Raw genomic sequence first — 23,793 nt, forward strand, 5'->3', positions numbered from 1 at the left:
ACTTTCCCTGCTACTGCCTAGAATTAGCTACTTATCTAAGAAACCATGGTTTCTTTGAGTAGGGGATGGTATTTAGAAACCAATATCCAGTCATTAGGTATGCTCATGGCCACTAAAGTGTCTTATTGGTTGTTTTAATTTTTTTATGTTTATTTATTTTTGAGAGAGAGAGAGCATGAGCAGGGGAGGGGAAGATAGAGAGGGAGACACAGAATCCGGAGCAGGCTCTAGGCTCTGAGATGTCAGCACAGAGCCCGACGTGGGGCCCGAACCCATGAACCATGTGATCATGACCTGAGTCAAAGTCAGATGCTCAAATGATTGAGCCACTGAGGTACCCCTCTCATTGGTTGTTTTATTTCAACATTTAGATTTTCCACTTATAAAAACCGCTTGTTTTTTAGATCAACCTGGTCATTTTTGATAACCTCGTATTTCCTCAAATTATATTTTAATATCATGTAGCAATAGATTTTATCCAAATGGAATGGGGGAAGAGAAAGAGGAAGAAAAGGGAGAGGAAGAAACTATAGAGAATGAGGAGAAAAAAGGAGGGCACATTCATTTATCAAGTTCTATCAAGCTGAAAATACCTTTGCAACTGCTGTGGGGGCTGCTTCAGATCTGTAGAGCTGAATCTATTGCACTTCATTTTGAAGTTTATTGGTGGATATTTGTTGATTGCACCTAGGAAGAGAAACATCTGTGATGAGTCTCTTATTCATGGTTATTGACATTACAGCAAACTGTTCTGTATGCAAAGCATCACTTCAGCAAAACTGTTCTGTATGCAAAGCATCACTTCACCTTTGCAATATTCATAAAAGGAAGATACCAACTAAGGTGGCCATATGAGATGAAAGCAAGTTTCTCAGGGGAGTCTCTAAAACTGGGTTTAGAAAATACATCTCTGCTGAATTTATAGGTGGAGCATTCAACTTACTTTCCAATAGATGCCTTTAGCTGCTAAAGTTGGTCAAACACTGGAGGAGATATTATGAGCCAGTCCTAAAAGTCTGGTCTCTAATTAGCATGAACTAGTCAGAATAGTTATTTTTTATTTGCTCCTTTGCAATATCAAAATGCAAAGGGAAAGGGATATTCCCTTTATGGTTTCTGTATCATTAACAGTAACAATAGTGCCATCTTGGGTTTAATTCATTAGTGGTTCACTTCATTTGGAGGTATATTAATTTTTTATAATAACAAAGCATGCCTCTGCCCACACAATTTAAACATTTTTTAAAAATTTATTTTGAGAGAGAGAAAGAGTGAGCACGCATGAGCATGCTAATGGGGGAGGGGCAGAGAGAGAGGGACACAGAGAATCTCAAGCAGGCTCCATGCTGTCAGTGCATGACCCGATGCGGGGCTTGATCTCCTGAACTGTGAGGTCATGACCTGAGCCAAAATCAAAAGTCGGATGCTTAACTGACTGAGCCACCCAGGTGCCCCACACAATTTAAACATCTAGGAGCCATTTTTGATGGGACACTTAAAACAGTGTATTATTTATTTCCTTGCAGCATTAAATTCAACAGACCTGGTAAACAATTCAATTTCTTCCTTGGTGATCAAGGGTTATTCTAAGTAGCAAGTTTGTCCTGGGTTGTGATACAGCACTGTCTCTAAAGCTGCTGTTGCAGACTGGACTGTGTGATTCTAGACTGAATGGCACAAGGCTATGATCTTTCCCCTCTTGTGCATCTGATTTTTTATCTGTCTTAGTTCTAATCATCAGGTTGTTCAGCAATTTTGTTTCTCTTAGAAAATTTAAATCTGATGTGGACTGTGCTTGATGGCTACCTCTGTCACTGCATTGAGTTAAGTAAGAGTCAGAAAGGGAGCCGCACTAGCTTCTCCAGGAGGGCAGTTACGGGGTCTGTTATGGTCGGTCGCTCCTTGGTAGGCCCACACCTGAACTGCGAGTGGCTCCGAGTAGGTACCTGATAAATATGTGTTGATGTTGAAGGAGTATGAATCCGTGGACTTGCGGTAAGATTATGTTAAAGCCTGTTTCAATTTCTACTTTTACTGCTATATTTTAAAGATGGGTGGTTTCTAGACACTGAAGTTCTAGAAAAGTGGTGTATAATTGTGTCACAGTAATGGCTTTCTGAAAGCACTTTATAGATCTTTCCCCTCCCCAATTAATTCTTCTTAAAATATCTCTTCTCCTTTACCTAGGTGGTAATGGAGTGTTGTCATTTATTTAATTATACAGTTTGGCTAATTCCCGTGAAACACCACAAAGAATTTTGGGGGACTGAGGAAAGAAATTTCATCTTAAATGGTCTTGCAATTTTTTGCCTCATAAAGAGTTTTTTGTTTGGTTGGTTGTTTTTTTTACAAGATTCTCAGTCTTCCGATGTTTTCTTTGGCTTTATCCTTACAAATGCCTTGTAATTACTTTTTTCAGAATGATCCCCAGGCCCATTTCCCCCCTTTCTGTTCTCTAGCTCCTGTTTCCGATTCCTATTCCAAAACACATCCACATAAATTTTGTCCTGGGAGACTGCTTCTCGAACCATAATGTGCATATGAATCACCTGACGATTTGATAAAAATGTACATTCTGGTTCAGAATGTCTAGAGTAGGGTCTGAAGTTCTGCATTTTTCACCAGCTCCCAGGTAATGCTGATAATGTAGGTCCTAGACTCACATTTGGAGAAGCACAGGACTAGAGGACACAACGTCAGTACCACCACCAATTTCCCAAGGTTCCTCACGCCTCACCTATATGGGACCAGACAGTCTTTGCAACCTTAACTTGTCTCATTGTGTAATGTCAGTGACAAGTTCGAGACACAATCAGAATCTCCCTTAAGCTACACTGGGGGGTGTTCTTCAGCCTGTGTGTTCATTTTTCTTTATCTGAACTCTAAGGGTTCATTCACCATGAAAATGTTCAGATATCTGATTGAGTACTTTTCAACCTCCAGAGCCATTAGGACATGGCTTCTTTTTACCCATTCCACCGCATACAAAGTGAACTGCATAGTTTCAAGGCAAAATTATTCCAAGAAATACAGCCCATGTTTCCTTTTTATAGGCACCAGTTACACTAATAGCTGGCGTCATAAAAAGTCATTAACAAGGCTGAGAAAGTTTTGCAAGGATGCATGTTTCATTCTGGCAGGTAAAATGGTATCTCCTAATACCTCAAACCTCTGCCTTTGGAATTTGTCAAACAGCAAAGTCGAGAATTGTTCAATTATTCTTTGGCTCTTGCGTTCGGTGTGTTAACTGATGAAGCTTTCCATTGAAGGGCAGTGTGTTAATGTTACATGGCAGGGATTTCTACCTTATAGCTAAAGTCCAGGCTGTGACTATATTGCTCTGTGCAGACAGATGTGTGAGCAGCTGCTTGTTATGATTGCTTTTCCATGGGAACCAGAGGCATAAAAAAGATGAGCCAGAAAATTCAATGCTAGAAATCAGAGGTTTCCTCCCTCTACCACCCGTCATTACCAATTTTCCTTTCTGACCTTGCAGTGCCCTTGAAGACAGAGGTTTCCAGGAATACATGTCAGTTCATCAACCCTTCTTTTGGGAATACCAAATATACTTGTAATGTGTAAAAAAAGAACAGATTTTATGACTTACGCCTGATTGAGTTTACAAAGGATCTCACAAACTTCACACTGTATCTGTGGTCAGGTTTATGAATTCGGCCAAGCTGGACCAAGTGGTGATCCAAAGGATAGCTGGCTAAATCTTCCAGTTCCTTGTCATTCCAAGCGGGGCCAAGGGAAAACACAAATAGGGCATAACCTTGACATTTGGCTCTCAAGGATTCTTTCTTTAAGGTTTCCCTGTCCAAGTGACTGGTTTCCCCAGCAGATATCACAAATATGACTTTGTTTCTTCTCATATTGGGTGTATTTAAAAAGATATTGTCCAGGGTCCACTGTAAGGCATGACCAATGAAAGCGTCTCCGTTTAGTTGTTGAACTGATTGTTCCAAGTGCCTCTTCATGAGGCGTTTACTGTTGTAGGTGGTAAGGTTGAACTCCGTTCTAACAGGACTCTTCTGAGTGTTGGGGAGGAAGTTGGGGGGAGCATGGCTTAATAGGGCCACCCGGTCTCCAGTGACAGAGGTCTCAGGCTTGGAGGTGATCTCAAAGTGATCTAACAGTGCTCCCAAAAAGTGTCTTATGTCTTCAAATTCAGCACTTCCCACATGGCGGGAGCTGTCCAGAAGGAAAGCAGCATCCACGTATGACTGCACAGGGGGTGGTCTGGCTTGATCGCAAAAAGCATCCGGCTTGCATATATCTGCAGACCAAAAGCCACGTGAGGTTACTAAAACAGACTGGACAGAAGAGAAAAGATAGCATCTTAAATATTTTAACATTTGGGATCTACATAATCTTTGATATTAAAATAGTTACTAAATACCTTTGATATCAACAACAGAAGATTTCCTAGTACATAGTTGGCATCTATATTTAAAAGGTACAGATTTTATACCCAGCCGGTGTCTTGAATTCCATTCACTAAGGCAGTTTACTTTTAAAACTGAGGCTGCTTTGGACAGAAGCTTAATCTTGGCTGCATTTTAAGTTTATAAAGATTGAAGTAGATAGCTTATCTCATATAAGAGTATACCTTATCATAACATAAAAGCTAATGATCTCTCTAGATAGACAAGATACAGGTTAAACCAATGGCCCTTATCATTATTCTCACACTGTTCTACAATGAAAAGTAGTCTGCTCAAAAAGAGTACAAAAAAACAATGAATCTTTTACTTCAATTTAAATAAAGGTTTGTAATTCAAAGTCTATCTGGGTGTGGACATTCAGGACAAAGTTGGAGCTCACATTTGTATCTTCATTGTGCTCATTAGTTGAGAGCTCAATACGTGTGTGTTAAATGAAAATAAATACTGTGTATTAATGGACTTTCATAAAATATGGGGCCATTTTAATACATATGTATATCTCATTTAAAAAAGAATGTGTAGTAATAAAAGCAGAGAGTGAATTTCATTGAATCTGACCACAATGAATATTCAGAGGAATAAAAACAGATTTGGAAGTGGAAGGATCTTAGAGGTCACCTAGTCTCATTATACAGAAGAGACTGGGGGTAAGAGGGTACAATCATTCTGCCAAACAATACCCTAATGTTTCGAGAAGTTCCTACATATGAAATCAGGGTTTATTGTGAGAGACAAGGCCATGTGGTGTGGCAGCAGCAGGGAGGCCCCTTGGCCTGAGAGCCAGGATGTCTTACTGTGCCCAGTAGCAAACCTGCTGTGTGTCCCTTCCCAAGTCACCACTGGGCTTCAATTCTGCACACTTGGGTGGGTCATATTTGTCCAAAGAACCCTTTCAGGGATGACCTCTGCAATCCTGAGGTTTTCAGTAATAGTAGATGGTTAAGGATGAGAATGCCTCTTTGAAAACTCAACAGAACAAAGAGAAACGGAATAACCAGCATGTGGACAGCTGGCACTTAGAAATAGGTCCGGGACACGAATCAAAGCAGACAGATGAAAGGTTAATAACCAGAATGCAGATCCTTGGGGACGTAGCAAACTTCCTAACTTCAGTCTTGCTCACAGTCTCCATGAAGATGTGGCTTTGCACAAGTTATGTTACCCTTACTGAAATTCAGTAAAATTTTACGACCACGTTTAACGGTCAGATGACAGAACAGTCACCCGTGTGCAAGGCCGTTTCTAAAATCAGAGACAGCAGGCTGTCCATTTGGTCAATTTTGTGGGGGTTTTTAATTGCAGGAAACTACAGCCAAAATATCTTCGCTTATATGCCTAGGAGACAAAACAAGGATCTGAGCCAAGAAATGGGGCCAAAATCTATCTCCAGTCACACATGTACAACTTCTGGCTGTGCATTACACCAGCACACGTGGTAACTGACATGTCTGAAAGCTCGGCCGAGAGCTGGGGCGGGAGGCCTCTCCCCACAGCACAATTAGCACTGCGGCTGCATTGAGTAGGAAGCCAGTGCCTGGCCAACCCCGTGCCAGAGGGAGAGAGGGAGGGAGAAGATAAGAGAAGAAGAAAGCCAGAGAGTGAGGTGGGGAGGGAGAGAGAGGGAGGGAGAAAGGAGGGAGAGCGGGAAAGGGTGAGAAAGGGAGGGGAGAGAGGGAGAAAATGGAGGGAGAAGGGGAGAGAGAGGGGGATGGTTGGGGGGGGAGCAGAGGGAGAGAAGACGAGAGGGAGGAGGGGGAGGGAAGGGAAAGACACTAATGAGTAGAGAGAAACAGAGGGGAAGACAGAAACAGAGGTGTGTGTGAAGAAGTTCCACTTCTCACTCAGAGTTACCTCCACACTGTGAGGTCATTCATATGGAAGCATTATTAACATGTCATTGATACACATAGAGGAGGAGAGGAACGAAGCATTTTCTTCAAGGCCAAATACCAAGTACCGGGGAGAATAACGGGATCTCTGCTACTCATCAATGGCAGCGTTGTGAAGCCATCTTTCTTGGGTCTCCTCTGGCTCTGCTTCCCTGGGCAAATGATCTCACCTCTCTAAGACTCATTTTCCTTATCCGTAAAATGTAGATAGTAGTAGTTCAAATGTCTCAGGGTGCTCATAAGGATGGGATGAAACAACGCAAAGAGTGCTTGGAACAGGGGCGCCCGGGTGGCTCAGTCGGTTAAGCGGCCGACTTCGGCTCAGGTCATGATCTCGCGGTCCGTGAGTTCGAGCCCTGCGTCGGGCTCTGTGCTGACGGCTCAGAGCCTGGAGCCTGGTTCAGATTCTGTGTCTCCCTCTCTCTGACCCTCCCCTGTTCATGCTCTGTCTCTCCCTGTCTCAAAAATAAATAAAACGTTAAAAAAATATTAAAAAAAAAAAGAGTGCTTGGCACAGAAGAAGCACAACAGCTTCAGTATCAACCATCATCAGCACCGCCACCAACGTTACACAAAGCAATCAGAACAGTGCGCAGCTCACAATAAATGTCTGGTAACTGTCACAAATCACACCCACAGGGATGGCAGCGGCTTCCACGGTCTTCCTAATTATCAGTGCACTCAAATTACGAGCACACTCACCTACAGGTCTAGCCACTGGCCACTTCTCTAGCTGGGCCTGCAGACTGAGCATAAAACACAACAACGGATAAACCAGCATGGCAACTCACTTTGATGCCTCTTTGCAATGAGAAATGCACGGATTTGTACTCGTTTCCACTTGTACTGTAAAGCATTTCTTTGGGGTTGTGAATGTTTGAGATTTAGAAGACACGTAAATTTACTTCATAGCATGAAAAACTTGGCAATGAGACAGGTTGAGTTTTTCTAAAAATCATCCCTGTTTCTGGGAAGCTGCACAAGTGGAGAGGCCTGGAATGCAGTTCTCCTACTCCCATACCTGGGAGGAGACCCTGCTCGCTGGGGTTCCATCTGCGGACAATGCAGCAAGAGGAGGTGAGCGCAGAGCCCCAGGGAAATTTTGCCGAGGCCACTTGCATCCCTGCTGCTGCCAAGTTTCAGCCACTCGCGCCAACGGTGACTCAATGTGCTTAACAGGCCTGATCAAATTATGTTCTCTCTGTGGGTCTTACCATAGCAGAAAGTGCACCGCTGGAGTCTCTCTAACGTTGGCGTGTAGTCGGTCCCGGATGGAACCATTATTACTTGGAATGTGCCAGTGTCATCAATCTGCAAGAAGCAGAAGCAAGAGAAAGAACAGCTTAGTGGGCGGGGCTGCAAGAACCTCCCGGCATTGTTCAGAGCACTGAGATCTTCTGAGTGAAATCACAGAATGCACTTTACAACTGCCTCTGAGTTCTCATTAATGAGCCAGGCGTGGAAGCTGGTGTTGCAGACCCAGTTCCACATCCAGGCAGCTCTCCTCTGAACCCCTTCCAATTTAGTCCCATTGTCAGTAACCTCCCTGGGGAGTTTGAGACTGGAGAGCAGGGAGAAAATAAGGAGGCTTCAAATAATGAAGAATAATTAGCTTGTCAGTTAACCGATTCACAGATCCATTGACAGCTGAGGGGAAAGTATGGGTACAGTCGTATCTAATGCCTGAGAGATGGCAAAGACGTTTCCCTACTCTTTCTCAGGGAAGTTTCCTGCCCGTACTTTATCCACGAAGGTAGCACTTTGCCAGCCATGTTTAAGTGGGGGAGACTCCATCGCTCTGCAGAGCAGACTGCACCAGGGATGGGCCTCTGAGCCAATCAGATCCATCCTCTCAGGAATTTGGAAGTGGGGCCCTGAGAGCAGCGAGTCCCTCTATGTTGGTGGCAAACGCTAACAGAGCTGTAGGCTGGCCATGTTCTATCTGAGGAGCGATGGGAAGGAAATGAGGGAAGTGGGCAAGAGGAAAGGAAGTGGCGCTCTCCCCGAGGCTTAGCTTTGTTTCTGCCCATCTTTTATTCTGTGTAGAAGGGATGGAGAAATCTGTGCTCACCAGAATTCCTCCCTAGAAGTTAGAATTCTTTATGGGCAAGTCAAATTTCACCGGAAGTAAGAGGCGGTTGCCAGGCACATTTAGAGGGAAAACCTTCATGGCAAAACAAAGCTGAGACTGAGGTTTTCCCGGTAAAAAAAAAAATGGCCTTCCATTTCAGAAGGGAGGACTAGCTCATCACTCAGCTTGATACCATTATGAGAAATTTCCAAAAGGGAGGGCACAGTCCATGTGCTAAGGATTGTAGGGCTATCAGTGCATGTTATCAGAGCATCTGCTTCCAAGTCCTGCTGCATGTGCCTGCACGGGTCCCAAATTTCACACTGGACTGCTGAACTCTCAGACAAATCAAGATTTGGAAAAGCCATGATAATTATGAACAAACTAGGGTTTTAAAAGATGGCCCCCAAGTAAAAATTCATTGCCACTAAATTGTTGAGTTTTGTTCTTAAAATAACAAATAATAGTTCACGTGTAAGGAAGTACATCCGAACAGATCAGACAGAAGAAAGAAAAAGAGGGCAAAAGGAGAAGTAGTAACAATTTCCTTTCTGTAACACCAGGTAATGGTACTGGGTTCTCACAAACTTGTATACATGCCTCCATTTTTAGCTTTTCTACACAACCCTGTTTAGTTCCATCCTCTAAAGGTAGCTCCATGAGGGTGAATCTTCTGGTTTTCCATTTTACTCTTATATCTCTGTAGGGTAGGATAGCACCTGGCATATAGGAGGTGCTCACTAAGCATCTGCCAAATGAATGACCCTTGGCCACAATTCTGACTTCTGTTTGCATCTCTAATCCTTTGTCTACTCAAAGAGGTGTTTGGAGCTAATGCTGCTCATATTTAGGTGGGTCATTGTCAAGAATCTGAACTTCATTGGCGCTCTTTTGAGATAAATTCCTTCAAAATAGGAGCAAAGATGGGGTGCCTGGGTGGCTTAGTTGGCTGAGTGTCTAAATTTGGCTCAGGTCATGATCTCACAGTGCATGAGTTAGAGCTCTGCATTGGGCTTGCTGCTGTTAGTATGGAGCCGGCTTCAGATCCTCTGTCCCCCCTCTCCCTGTTGCCATCCCCTGCTTGCTCTCTCTCTCTCAAAAAAAAAAAAAAATTCTCTCTGCCCCTCTCCCCTGCTAGTACTCTCTTTCTAAACAAAAAAGAAAAGAAAGGAGAAAAGAGCCTGGAGGTGATTTGGGTAGGAACTCTGAGTGAGATTAATACTCAAAAGATAGAAAAATGAGCCAACCAAGTATATTTTCTCAAGTTACATACTGTGCACCTACCTTTGAGTAGGTGGTGGAATTGTGTTTATTTAAGTTTATATCATAAGTACTATCAATTACTCATGTTAGGATATTATCTCATGTTTTGTGACTAGATAAAGCCAAGGAATTAAGAGATACAAATTTAACCATAAAATAAATAAGTCATGGGATGTAAAATACAACATAGAAGATAAACAATAATATTGTGGTAACTTTGTATGATGACAGATACTACACTTGCCATGGTGAACATTTTGTTCCATATATATATATATATATATATATATATATATATATATATATATATAATGTTGATTCACTATGTTGTACAACCTGAAACTAAAATAATGTTAATATCAATTGTATATCAAAATTTAAAAAAAATTAACTATAAAGATGTCTGAAAAAAGGAGACACAGTAATCTCCAATTTCCAACAAACCAAGAACAGCATATGACTTCAAAACTTTTCAAAAGTAGAAAGTAACCTTTTCTCCAAAACATTATATGACAGCATTTGCATAAATATCAATACTGTTGCTATAGGACTTTCTTTTCTTTTTTTGGGGGGGGGTGGGGGAGGGAAACAACCAAAGGCAAGCCTTTTAGCAGTTACTTTCCTAGATTATTGGGAACCAAAATCTAAACTCTACAGCTTTATGCAAGTACATAACAAAGTTCAGATACTAATGAATCTTTCCAATGTGTAGAATAGTTTTTAAATCTTTTAACAGACAAACTTACAATCATGTGCAAAATGATATAAAAAAGAGTTGGTAGCCATAATAACATAGCTTTGGCATATAATATTTCATAGGTAATGAGAAACGAAGGACAAGTAATAACTGACACCACAGAAATACAAGGGATTAGAAGAGAAAACTATGAAAAATTATGTGCCAACAAATTGGTCAAACTAGAAGAAATGGATAAATCCCTAGAAACATACAACCTTCCAAAAGTGAATGAAGAATAAAGGGGCAATCTAAACAGTCCACCTACTAGTAACCAAACTGAATCAGTAATCAAAAAGCTCCCCAAGAAGGACAGTCCAGAACCAGACTGATTCACAGGTGAATTCTACCAAATATTCAAAGAAGAGTTAATACCTATTCTCCTCAAGTTATTCTAAAAAACAGAAGAGGAAGGAAAGCTTCCAAATATATTTCCTGACACCAAAACCAGACAAAGACATCACAAAAAAAAGAAGAAAAAAAGAAAACTATATGCTAATATCTATGATAAACATACACACAAAAATCATCAGCCAAATATTATCAAACTACATTCAGAAAAAAAAAAAAGGGAGCTTACCAGAAGCAAAACAGAAAATCAGACAAAAAATTAACGGAGGGGTGCCTGGGTGGCTCAGTTGGCTGAGCATCTGACTTGGTTTCAGCTGAGGTCATGATCTCACCATTTGTGGGTTACAGCCCTGTGTTGGGCTCTGCACTGGATATTATCTCACTGACAGCTTGAAACCTGCTTGGAATTCTCTCTCTGTTCTACATCTCTCAAAATAAATAAACCTTTACAAAATTGAAAAAAAAAAAACCAAGACATTAAAAAAAAAATCACTCACCATGCACAATCAAGTAGAATTTATTCCAGGGACACAAAGATGGTTCAGCATTTGCAAATCAATATATCACATTAATAAAACAAAGGATAAAATTATATGATCATCTCAATAGATGCAGAAAAAGCATTTGACAAAACTTAACATCTGTTCATGGCAAAAACTCTCAACAAAGCAGGTTTAGAGGAAACATACCTCAATGTACTAAAGGCTACATATAAAAACCCCACAGCTAACATCATACTCAATGATGAAAACCTAAGAGCTTTTCTGCTAACAGAAACAAGACAAGGATGTCCATTCTCACCACTTTTTATTCAACATAGTACTACAAGTCCTAGCCACAGCAATCAGACAAGAAGAAGGAATAAAAGGCATCCGAATTGGTAAGGAAGAAATAAAACTCTCACTATTGGTAGATGACATGATACCATATACAGAAATCTTAAAGACCCCACCAAAAAACTACTGGAATTGTTAAGTGAATTCAGTAAGGTCACAAATACAAAGTCAATGTACAGAAATACGTTACATTTCTATACACCAATAATGAAGCAACAGAAAGAAATTAAGAAACCAATCCCATTTACAACTGCACCAAAAAGAATAAAATATCTAGGAATAAACTTAACCTAGGAGATGAAAGACTTACACTCTGAAAACAACACAACACTGATGAAAGAAATTGAAGATGACACAAAATGTAAAGACATTCCATGCTTATGGACTTGAAGAACAAATATTGTTAAAATGTCCACACTACCAAAAGCAATCTACAGATTCAATGCAATACCCATCAAAATACCAACAGCATTTTGGGGGCACTTGGGTGGCTCAATTGGTTAAGCATCTGACTCTTGATTTCCACTCAGGTCATGGTCTTGAGGTTCATGAGTTCATGTCTTACATCAGGCTCTGTGCCAACAGTGTGGAACCTGCTTGGGATTCTTTCTCTCCCTCTCTGTCCCTCCCTGCCTCTCTCTCTCTCTCAAATAAATAATCTTAAAAAAATTAAATAAAAATACCAACATCATTTTTCACAGAACTAGAACAAATAATCTTAAAATTTGTATGGAACTATGAAAGACCCCAAACAGCCAAAACAATCTTGAAAAAAGAAAAACAAAGCTGGAGGTATCACAATACCAGATTTCAAGTTATACTGAAAAACTATCATAATCAAAACAGTATGGTACTGGCACAAAAACAGACATTTAGATGAATGAAATGGGACAGAGAGCCCAGAAACATACCCATGATTATATGGTCAGTTAATCTTTGATGAAAGAAGAATATGCAATGGGAAAAAGTCTCTTCAACAAATGATGTTAGGAAAACTGGACAGCAACATACAAAAAGAATGAAACTGGACCACTTTCTTACACCATACCCAAAAATAAACTCAAAATGGATCAAGGACCTAAAGGTGAGACTTGAAACCATAAAAATCCTAGAAAAGAGGATAGTCACTAATTTCTCTGACATTGCCATGTATTCTTTTTTTCTGGATATGTCTCCTGAGTCAAGGGAAGCAAAAGCTAAAATAAACTATTGAGAGTACATCAAAATAAGAAACTTCATCACAGTAAAGGAAGCAATCAACAAAACTAAAAGGGGACCTACTGAATGAGAGAAGTTATTTGCAAATGACATATTTGATAAAGGATTAGTTTCCAAAATATATTAAACAACTGACACAACTCAACACCCCCCAAAACAAACAATCCAATTCAAAATGGCCAGAAGACATGAACAGACATTTCTCCAAAGACGACATCCAGGTGGCCAGCAGACACATGAAAATATCACGCATCACCAGGGAAATTCAAGTCAAAACTACAATGAGATATCACCTCACACCTGTCAGAATGGCTACACCCAAACCTTAAGAAACAACGAGTGTTGGCCAGGATGTGTGGAAAAAGGAACTCTTGTGCATTGTTGGTGGGAATGTCAACTGGTGCAGTCACTGTGGAAAACAGTATGGAGGTTCCTCAGAAAGTTAAAAATAGAACTACCCTACAATACAGTAATCAAACTACTGGGTATTTACCCAAAGAATATGAAATCACTAATTCAAAGCGATGCATGCACCAGTATGTTAACTGCAGCATAATAATACCAATTTATGGAAGCAGGCCAAGTATCCATTGATAGATGAATGGGTAAAGAAGATATGGTATATATATATATATATATATATATATATATATATATATATGCAATGGAATATTATTCAGCCATAAAAAGAATGAAATCTTGCCATTTGCAACATGGACGGAGCTGGGGATTATAATGCTAAGCAAAATACATCAGTCAGAGAAAGACAAATGCCATATGATCTCACTCATACTTGTAATCTAAGAAACAAAAACAAACAAACCAAGGACAAGAGACAAACTAAAAAGAGACTCCTAACTATAGAGAACCAACCGGTGGTTTCCAGAGGAGAAGGGTGGGGAGATGGGAGAAATGAGTGAAGGGGATTAAGAACACACTTATGATGAGCACTGAATAATGTGTAGAATTGTTGAATCACTGTCTTGTACATCTGAAACTAATATACTACCGTATGTTAACTATCTTGGAATTACAATAAAAAACTTAGTAAAAAAATAAGTTCACATCACAACAAATGATTTTATAATTATGTATGGTGAAATGTTAACTAGGTTTACTCTGGTTATCTTTTCACAATATACACAAATATTAAATCATTATGTTGCACACCTATTAGCTAATACGTTGTATGTCAATTTACCTCAACAAAGGTCCTCTTAATCCCAAGTGGTTTATTTAGGAATGTCACACAGTAAGATTTTAATTCCCAACCTAAGAAGCTATAATCACTAGGATGGCTTTTCTTTCACATAATTGGGATATTTATGATTGGTGAAGTTATAAAATCGCTCAACTGGTTTTCATGGTACAGCAACTGTTGTTACTCTGGCCACATAAGTGACATCAATGAATGTTAACTGGCCTTCCTGATTGAGTAGCTTTACACCCAGCGGCAACTCAGAATTTCTTGGAAAAGCACTAGAATAGCAAACCTGGGTCCAAATCCTGACACTGTCACGTCTTAGGCATGTGAACCTGGGCATACAGATTTAGCCTCTCCTGGCAGTTTTCTCCTTGATGAAACGGGAATAGCAAGAATACCTATGCCATACATACTACTTGTGAAAATTAAACAGGACAATGCATACAAGGGGCTTAGCACGTTCCTGGCACATAGAAATAAATAGTATAGCTCAATACTTTTTTACAGAGGCTTCCGAATTTAGGCCAAAAAAAAAAAAAAGTTATGTGAAAGGCTTAACCATCTCACCGCAAATGCACGCTTGATGGAGGGCACGTTGCTGAAAGCGATCACGACCGGAATGATGTCAAGGGCACTGAACTCCATAGTGGCCGCGGCAATGGTCTGGGCATCAGTAGACTGGCCGCTGCTGAAGAAGGTGGCGATCCTTCGGGTGTGCGCCCCTGGCAGCGTTCGCTTGAAGACATTCCTGGAGATAAACCTCATCGCTTTGCCGATCTCCCTGCTGTCTGAGGACCTCTCGTAAGGAATAGCTTCAATCTTTCTGAGGAGCTGGCTCTTCTTGTAGGCGTCCGAGAAGCGGATGAGGTGCCGGGCGTGGGAGCTGTAGGTGAGGACGGCGATGCGCGCGCCCACCGGGCAGCTGTTCTCCCGGACCCTGACGCCCCTCACCAGGGATGCCATCAGCTCCTTCATGCGCTCAAACTCCTGCCTGGTGACATCCCGGGACTGGTCCAAGGCAAACACCAATTCGGTGGGATGCACGGGGCATTCTGGTTTTCCTAAGAGGCAAGAACATGTTCCTTACGTAGCATGCTTAGTTAAAGAAAAATACAGAGAGAGCAAAGAAATTTTAAATGTTAAATACATAAATATTTAAACATTAAAGAAGCATTAAATGCTAAAATGAGCAGCTGAAATACTAAATATTTTCATCTTGAATAAAAATGCTATTTTAAAAACTGAATTTGGGGCGCCTGGGTGGCGCAGTCGGTTAAGCGTCCGACTTCAGCCAGGTCACGATCTTGCGGTCCGTGAGTTCGAGCCCCGCGTCAGGCTCTGGGCTGATGGCTCAGAGCCTGGAGCCTGTTTCTGATTCTGTGTCTCCCTCTCTCTCTGCCCCTCCCCCGTTCATGCTCTGTCTCTCTCTGTCCCAAAAATAAATAAATGTTGAAAAAAAAAATAAATAAATAAAAAAAATAATAAAAACTGAATTTGCCCTTCTAAATACAGGGCAAGAGAAAGTCTACCATTCAATTTGAGTTTTTATGCAATTTTTAAGTTAATGACCAAATTCCTTCTAAATAATAAAAAGCGCACGATATCATGTTTATTGCTAGAACTTTTTACACAGTTAGATAAACAAAACATACTTTTTTTTTTAACTTAATAAGGAAATGTAACAGGGGTTAAAATAGGAGTGGGTCCAAAAGCTCTGTTAATTATTTCAGAGAGATTGGAAGTGTCCATTGGAATAGACATGCACTATATAGAAGAGACGATCAGATGTGGAGAGTAGGAACCACACAGACACCTTAGAGCCCTGGCCCAACTACGCACTAGCCAAGTGACCTTGTCCAGGTGACTGGTCTTCTCTGTGCCTCACTTCGCTCATCTGTAAAATGCTGTCCTAAGATCTGCCACTGCATAGCCCTGTGTTGAGGATTAAATAAGTCTACACAGGCAAAGCACTTAGGAAAACGGTGCCTGCCATGTAATAGGTGCTCAATTAATGTTAGCCATTAGTATCACAATTATCATTACAGACTTTTTCATTGTGAGAACTATATCACTTAACACAGGGAGGAAAGCTTTCACTGATATATTTTTATTTCACAGTTGAAAAGGCAAGTTTCATCAATAAACATACCTTATTACACAGAGAAACGGAATCATTAAACTTGAATGTTCAATGTTAATTTCAGATTTATTTATTCATCTCCATTCATTCATTCTAATGAATCCCAGTACCCTGCACTTATCACAGTTGGCAATTTATATTTGTCTGATTATCTGATTAATGTTTTCCTCTCCATTAAGTGTGGAGATAGGGATTGTGTCTCTCTTGATCAGCCAGATTATTTGTTCCTGCCATTTATTAGGGTTCTAATAAATATTGGCTGAATGAAGAAGAACCAAACAAAGAACATTTCTTTTGCAACAAGTACAGCCAAAACAACAAAACCCTAATAATGTGGGAGATGCCTGGTGTGGAGATGCAGGTTGGTAAAAGGATATCACAATGATGCACTTCTCTTAGAGAGGTGCCTCCTCTGGTTCAGATGCCAGCAAGTCAAATTCAGAGATAATAAATGTAGCACGAAGGCCACCAGCTCTTTGTAAGAGCTCAGAAACTCAGACCTGCTGGGGCTGGCCTGGGCTGGTCAAGGATCAAGTTCTCCTCTGTGAGGAGCTGGGCTTAGCCCCCACCTTGGTGCTAGATGATTATCTCCTTCTGGTCCTGGACTCTGTGACTTTACAGGCTAAAGGACCAGTAAGAATAAACATTTTACCTCAACTCAAAGTGTGCATCTCAGTGGAAACAGGACATAATTTATTAGTCTGAGTCTAACTTAGAAGGCTGAGCAGATATTTAAAAAAAAAATGAAGTCACGTCAACTTTGCAATAAAAAATGAATGGAAGTATGCCTCAACATGAAAGTGGTTCTTCCAGCTTCTTGTTTGGGCTGTGATTTGCATATGGAAACAACACAACAATAATACAGCTTCAGGTATAATGTAGAGATAAAAGAAAAAAAAAAAAGATTCACAGTACTAGGCTGAAATAGGAAAAAATTCAAGTGTTCAGGAAAAAACACCTAAAAGGTAATTCAACTTGCAAAATACATTTTCTGAAATCCAGCAAGCTGTCAGGAACCAGAAGATCGTGAAGAACACTGGGCTGGATAGTAGTGGAACCTAGGAGGCCCTCCCTCATCAAGGCACGGATGGCCACGTAGAGACCTAAGGTGGTTCTGTAGCCACACACATGTACACTGATGGCTGCTGATTAGCACAGAGCAGGCAGTGATGAGGAGCAAGACAAGCCAAACCACTGACATGTAACTAATGCACAGCAATGGCAGCCCTCTCCAGGCCACCACCACATTTGACCGGACTACCACAACACTCTCCTAACTAGTCCTCTGGCCTTTAAACTTATCCTTTCCTACAATCTACTCTTCCATAGTGGTCCAAATAAGCTTTAAAAATTCACTCATCAGCTCATGTTCCTCCCTTCAATGCTTCCAATAAACTCTTTAATACCCTCCCATGTCAATGTGAATATAATCCACAAGGATAATCCTCCTTATCCGAGCCTAGAAAGTCCAACTTGATGTGACTTCTGCTTACTTCATTTTTTCCCATGCCAGTCTCCCCCTCCCTCCCTATATCTCAGGCACACTGGACTTGTGTCAGTTCCTAGAAAATGCCTAGGTCTGTCTGTCCTGTATCATGGCCTCTGCATTTGGTTCTTTCTCTTGGCTCTTATAAGCTGGCCTTCTTTTTATTCTTTAGTCCAAACTCCAATGTCACTGCCTCAAGGAGGAGCTCTCCATCCTAAAGCATTTTTCCCATCCCCTAACATTCTTCTGTGACAGAGCATCCTGTTCTTTATCTCTTTCACAGCAACCTTTGGATTCCGTATTTCGTGCACGTGTTTATCATCTGGACCCTCTGCTAGAATGGAAGCTTCTGAAGACAGGAATTATGTCCATCTTATTCAGCCCTGTGTCCCCAGTACCTAGCACATAATAACACTTTTTTTTTTTTAATTTTTTTTCAACGTTTATTTATTTTTGGGACAGAGAGAGACAGAGCATGAACCGGGGAGGGTCAGAGAGAGAGGGAGACACAGAATCGGAAACAGGCTCCAGGCTCTGAGCCATCAGCCCAGAGCCCGACGCGGGGCTCGAACTCCCGGACCGCGAGATCGTGACCTGGCTGAAGTCGGACGCTTAACCGACTGCGCCACCCAGGTGCCCCTATAACACTTTCAATAAATATTTGTGGAGTGAATGAAAATGCAATAGAGGGCACGGGTTGATGGGTTTATACATAAGGTATACGGTATAAGGGTGTAAGAGGGTAGTTGCCTACTACATCTTAATTCTTAACCACTAGATTACAGAGACAATAGACAGAGAAAATGAAGGGAGGGAGACTTATTATTACCAAAAAAACCGTAATGGTAAGGTTAATGGTAATGTTACTCATTAAAATATTAATTAAAAGATCAAACCACTTGGTGGAGAAACAGCCGGGAGACTCAGCTAAAGCTGAGCGATTTATTGGAGGCGGGTCTGTGCTACCAGTATGAGGCAGCAAAGGCAGCTCAGATAAAATTTATATCATTTGGCAGGCAACACTTTGTTTTAACTCGTCTTTCCAGACGTATGACATTTTGGAGCTTGATTATAACTTGCTGTAAATAAAGATTACTTACCATGGCCACCAGCTGGGGAAGAAGAACAAAGGAGACTGGGTTATTATTTGGTAGAACAGAGTTCGGTACCGTGTAGGGAAGTCATGGCAGTAGAAGCTCTGCCCTGTGTGCTTTTTGCAGATGACTCAAACATCAAGGCAACAGAAAAGGTTTGGAGAAAATGCAGACGGATCCCAGAATCTTGGCAAAAACAAGATGGGAGAAGCGGGACAATATGCAGTCCTAAATCAGCAGCCCGCAGCCAGCTGTCAGAGGGAAAGAACCTTTGCCTGGGAAGGAACATTATACTACAGAGAGGCACACGGAATTTGGAAAATTAAAAGTTCCTAACTCTCTTTAATTTTTTCCCCATGTGTGCATCTATAGGTGGTAATTTTATGTATAGACACACAAATACAAATATGTATTTGTGTGTGTGTGTGTGTGTGTGTGTGTGTGTGTGAACATCAGAGGTGGATTTACTCTGAAGTAGATGAAGCATAAATAAGCTTTAGGTCGGCACTGTCCAATATGGAAGCCACTAGCCCCATGTGACTATTTACATTTGAATTAAAGTTAAATGAAACAAATTCAGGTTCTCAGTAGCACTAACCATCTTTCAAGTACTGAAAGTCACAGGTGGCTAGCGGCTACTGTATTGAACAGTGTGGTGAAACACCTCTATCGCTGCAGAGAGTTCCGCTCGACCGTGATGCTTTCAACTTCTCACTTGCATGGCACAAGACCCTGAGAAGGGACCTAGCCATGTGTTCATGTGATCATGTGCTTCTAGAAGAGGCAGAAGTCGCTGGTTGTGATTTCCTTTCCTGTTCTAAACCACACTTTCTTTGGAAATAATTTTGTACCTACTTTTGGATTTATAATTTTGTATTAAGCCTCTCAAATTGTAAAAGATTGGGCATCACACTTGGATCTACCTTTGAATCATAATGGTTCACATGGCTCCAATGTTAAAAAGCCCACTGTGTTAATTCAGCCCAAAGCAACTGGCCTTCATGACCTTGTATATTTTGATTCTCATCATGGATGGTTCTGTTATGGTACCAAAAGGGACAGTTACGATCAACACTGCATTCAAAGGTTTAAAAAGGCAATGTCATTGAGACCAAGGCTCTCTGCAGAAACGGGCTCTAGTTTGTCTATTTTTCTTCCTCAAAATACCTTGAAGGAATTTTTCAGTCATAGTGTTTATTTGGGAAGTCATTGCGTATTTGTAGATGAACGTCAAACAGTCAATTATTTACTCATCTTGTACCTGGAATTCCTTTAATGGTGCTAACATATATCTTTATAGAAGAGGCTGCTTATTAGGGCCTTAAAGCAAATTCAAAAGAGCATTTGCCAATCAAAATGCACTTTCCGCTTTAAAAATTTTGAAAGAGAAAAAATATGTAGGCAAAATGAATAATTTTATAAGCGAATCAATCATTCCAACTAAAAGTAATCAAGCATCCTTTCCAGAAAAGAAGTAATAAACAATAAACCAAACTAAATGCTCCCACCCATCAGGACACCCTATTATGACAGCTGGCTTCCACACCAGATGAACTCAATCTTGTGTTATTGTCAGGTATTAATCATCTTTAAAAGTTCAGTGTTACTCTCCACTGATTGATTTCACCATCGGTAGAGTTCTGATCTCCTATCTCAATTTTCCCTAGGTTAAAAGCACTAGATAGATTATTAATTAGTGCTTGCGACAGGTTCCAAAAGACATGATGGCGGTCAGAGAAGGAGTTATGTCTATGCTGACTCAAAATATATGCAGTGGCATCTGTAATTTTAAGAGATTGGCTGGTAAATTGTCTCAATTCTGAGGGCATAATTCACTGCTCTTCTTCTATGAATGCTTTGACAACTTGGGTGATCAATTTAAGCAGGGTACTTACGGCTGTGGTCCCGTACATACTGAATGAGCTCACACGTCTGCAGTTCAAAAATAAAAAAGAATTAACTGACTGACTGCCAGGTCTTCAAGTCTAAAAATAAATAAACTTAATGAAGTACAGAGCATTTTGTTGGAATCAGGAGATACATACGGAAAATGAAGCCAATCCTCTGGCCCCTTTCACACCCTAGGAAACAAAAGAAATGTGGTCTCACTGCTCCACACACACATCAGTAGCCAGAATGTGCATTACCCTCAGAAAGTGAAATTTTCTAAAGTTTTTATTCTTAAGTTAGAGGGGAAAAAGGAATACATGTAGGAGGATCATCATCACCAAGTTAAGAGTAACATTCTAGGGGAAATAAATTGTAAGCAGCAACCTTGATGAACACAAACCTCCAAAGGCCACCTTCCTCCAGCCCCATCTCTGGACAACAAGGGTCATCTAGAATCTAAGGATGAGCTGAAAACTTAACACGGGCATGGAGAGCTGTGGAGCAGGTTTATGGCTTAGAATTAGATAAGGATGAACTATCCATTACAGCTGCCCGTCCTTAAGGGAGGTTCAGACTTCCTTAACCCTGTGCTTTGCCTTGGCTACCAAACAGCTGAACTGAACCTTCCTCTGTTCCCATCTTTGGTTGGATGACAAAGGGACCAGACTCAAACCGAACATCTGGAAAGGTAATCCCAACAGTGTTCCAAAAATGAATGAATATACATATATACAGAACTGCCTGGATTGGGAAAAGAACAAAGTGGAATTGGTTTTAATTTCACCTATTCAATTCCATCTTAGCAACAGGAAGAGTCTGGCTACTCTCAAAGAGACACCCAAGGAAAAACGCAATCAAGCCCCACCCAAATTCCTGGCAAAAATAAGTTCCATGTGAATGCAACTTTGATCATTTATTGACTGTTTATTAATTTCCTCCCACTTCCCTTCATTCACTAACCACTTATTGAATATAAGAGGACAAGGACTGGGCAAATAAATTCACTGACAACTGGGAAATCACATTTTAGTCCAATACTTTTCATTTCCTTGCTCAAAATCCCCTCAACTCACAAGAAATGGCAACTGATTTTTAATCAGCATTACCCCCTCCTATCTCAAAGCACATAAATGTGGAAAAGTAGTGAAAATAGTCACTAAGGTGCAAAGACAGAAAGCATACACATTTGGACAATGAAGACTCCATGCACTTTTTATTTAGAAAAGGATCTGGTGTAATTTAGGACTTTTCAACTTACCTTGCGTCCAGGAGGTCCTGGCTCCCCAGGGGATCCCATCTCTCCTGGAAGCCCAGCGGATATCTCAAAGCAAAATTTGTTTATTTTAAAATTATATTTATACATATACATATAGGTGTCTGTTGTTGTGTTTTAAATGTCAAAGGCAATACGCTTTTATCTTAGAACACAGAGATTTCCGAAAAACACACAAAAGGAAGAAATCTTTAGCAATTGTTTTGCTCCCAAATAATCCTTGTTAACATTTGATGTCTTTTCTTCTAGTCTTTGACTTTTTTATTCTTTTGGTATTTTTATATGGTTCCATATACATATATTCTTTTAAAATCTAATTTTATACTCTTTCCCGCTATCTTTTAAACTAAATGTATCTCTGGAAATTTTCATGTTATTATTTTTTAAATCACTTTTCATGGCTGCATAATATTTCATTACACAACCATACCATGGTTTCTTTCATTTGTCCCTTATTATTGGCATTTAGGTTTGTGGTTGTTGTAATAAGCTACACCACTACAGAATTATATATGCAATTCTGATTATTTCCTTAGGGAATATTGCTACAACTGGAATTGCTGGATCAAAGGAGATATTTTTATCTAAATGAGATGGTAGATGACAACAAACAAATCAAAAACCCAGAAACACAAAAATTTAAATATAAAAACCTTGAAACAAGAAGAAAATGCTTAAAATTTGGCTGCAGATATTTATCATAAAATAATGAATAACAGCTGTAATAAAAACAATTGATGTTGGCTACTCACTACATGCCAGAAATTTTTCTGTGTGCATTTAACAATATAATTTATCATAAAGAAGGCTAGAATTTAATTTAAAAATTAGGGCAACATTCCTTAGTTCATTCAAAATGCCAAGGGATTTACAATCTTCATAGGAATGAAAAAATCAAGTTGGCTAAAATCAACTTAATTTTTACAAGCATTGTCTAGGAAGCAGGGAATAACTGTTGATGTCCTTTGCGTATTCTACAGTGTGTTGGGTTGAGTGAAAAAAAACTTGCTGATCATATTTACTTTAGAAGATACAGATTAGCCTCTCAGGGTGGGGAGGGAAATGGCAGATTGAACATATGCATTTACACTTCTGCTCCCTCCCAAAGTCGCATTAAAATGATAGTAAGTAGATTTTTTTTTTAAGGCCAAAAAATAAAAAAAAATAATTAAAAAAAATGGAGAGAATGAGAAAGAAGACAATAGCCATAAACCTTCAGAGGCTAGAAAGCAGATGTGTAAGTTTTAAATGACTTAGCTGATCTGAAAAGGCTGTATCCTAAGCCAGCAGCAGGGAAAGCCAAGAACCCCTGTGTTTTATAACACACTTCCAGAAGGCTCAAGAATTGGCAGCACCTGGTACCTCCAAAAGTGGAGGTGAAAGGAAGGGGTGAAATAAGGAGGACTGGTTGCAAATCAGTTTAGGAATCCCCCAATCTCCTCTCTATTGTCTACAGTTGGGTGAATATCCTTTTTTCCACTCCAACAACAGAGGCAAAACTGAGGTATCTGCACCAGGGAACTCCAGACAGAGTTGAGAGCCAACGGTACAATCCTACAAACGGGGCAATTCAATTAAAGTATGTGAAATAGATATGAGACCCTTCATGTTTCCTTTTCCATGTGGCTTCGTGAAAGCTACAGTCAGACCTTCATCTTCAGGCAGGAAACTGAAACAATCCTCTCAGGGGAATGTGACTAGACAAAGAAGACCTAAGATATCGATATCAGAGGTCTGGTCAGTAAAGAACTAACTTAGCCAGATCACTCTTCAGTAAAACTTGTAGTTGACCAGCTCTATCAATGTCTTTGGGGCTTCCAATTACCCTTTTGGTCTTCAATTCTTAAATAGGAAGAGATAGCCCATTCTCCAGACATGCTGGAAATAGAGATCA

General features: G+C 40.3%; 1 protein-coding gene across 1 annotated transcript in view; it reads right to left on the reverse strand.

Annotated features, from left to right (window-relative positions):
- Positions 1-23,793, reverse strand: part of COL6A6 (collagen type VI alpha 6 chain) — a 171,547-nt gene that overhangs the window by 19,749 nt on the left and 128,005 nt on the right. The window contains exons 29-36 of the mRNA XM_043595423.1: positions 21,885-21,947; positions 20,782-20,817; positions 20,632-20,668; positions 18,743-18,754; positions 14,584-15,077; positions 7,552-7,648; positions 3,608-4,279; positions 594-687 (exon numbers count right to left, since the gene is read on the reverse strand). Coding sequence (XP_043451358.1) covers positions 594-687; positions 3,608-4,279; positions 7,552-7,648; positions 14,584-15,077; positions 18,743-18,754; positions 20,632-20,668; positions 20,782-20,817; positions 21,885-21,947 — 1,505 coding nt within the window. The remainder of the gene's footprint in view (positions 1-593; positions 688-3,607; positions 4,280-7,551; positions 7,649-14,583; positions 15,078-18,742; positions 18,755-20,631; positions 20,669-20,781; positions 20,818-21,884; positions 21,948-23,793) is intronic.

Source organism: Prionailurus bengalensis, chromosome C2, assembly GCF_016509475.1.
Source record: "Prionailurus bengalensis isolate Pbe53 chromosome C2, Fcat_Pben_1.1_paternal_pri, whole genome shotgun sequence".
Classification (NCBI taxonomy): Eukaryota; Metazoa; Chordata; class Mammalia; order Carnivora; family Felidae; genus Prionailurus; species Prionailurus bengalensis.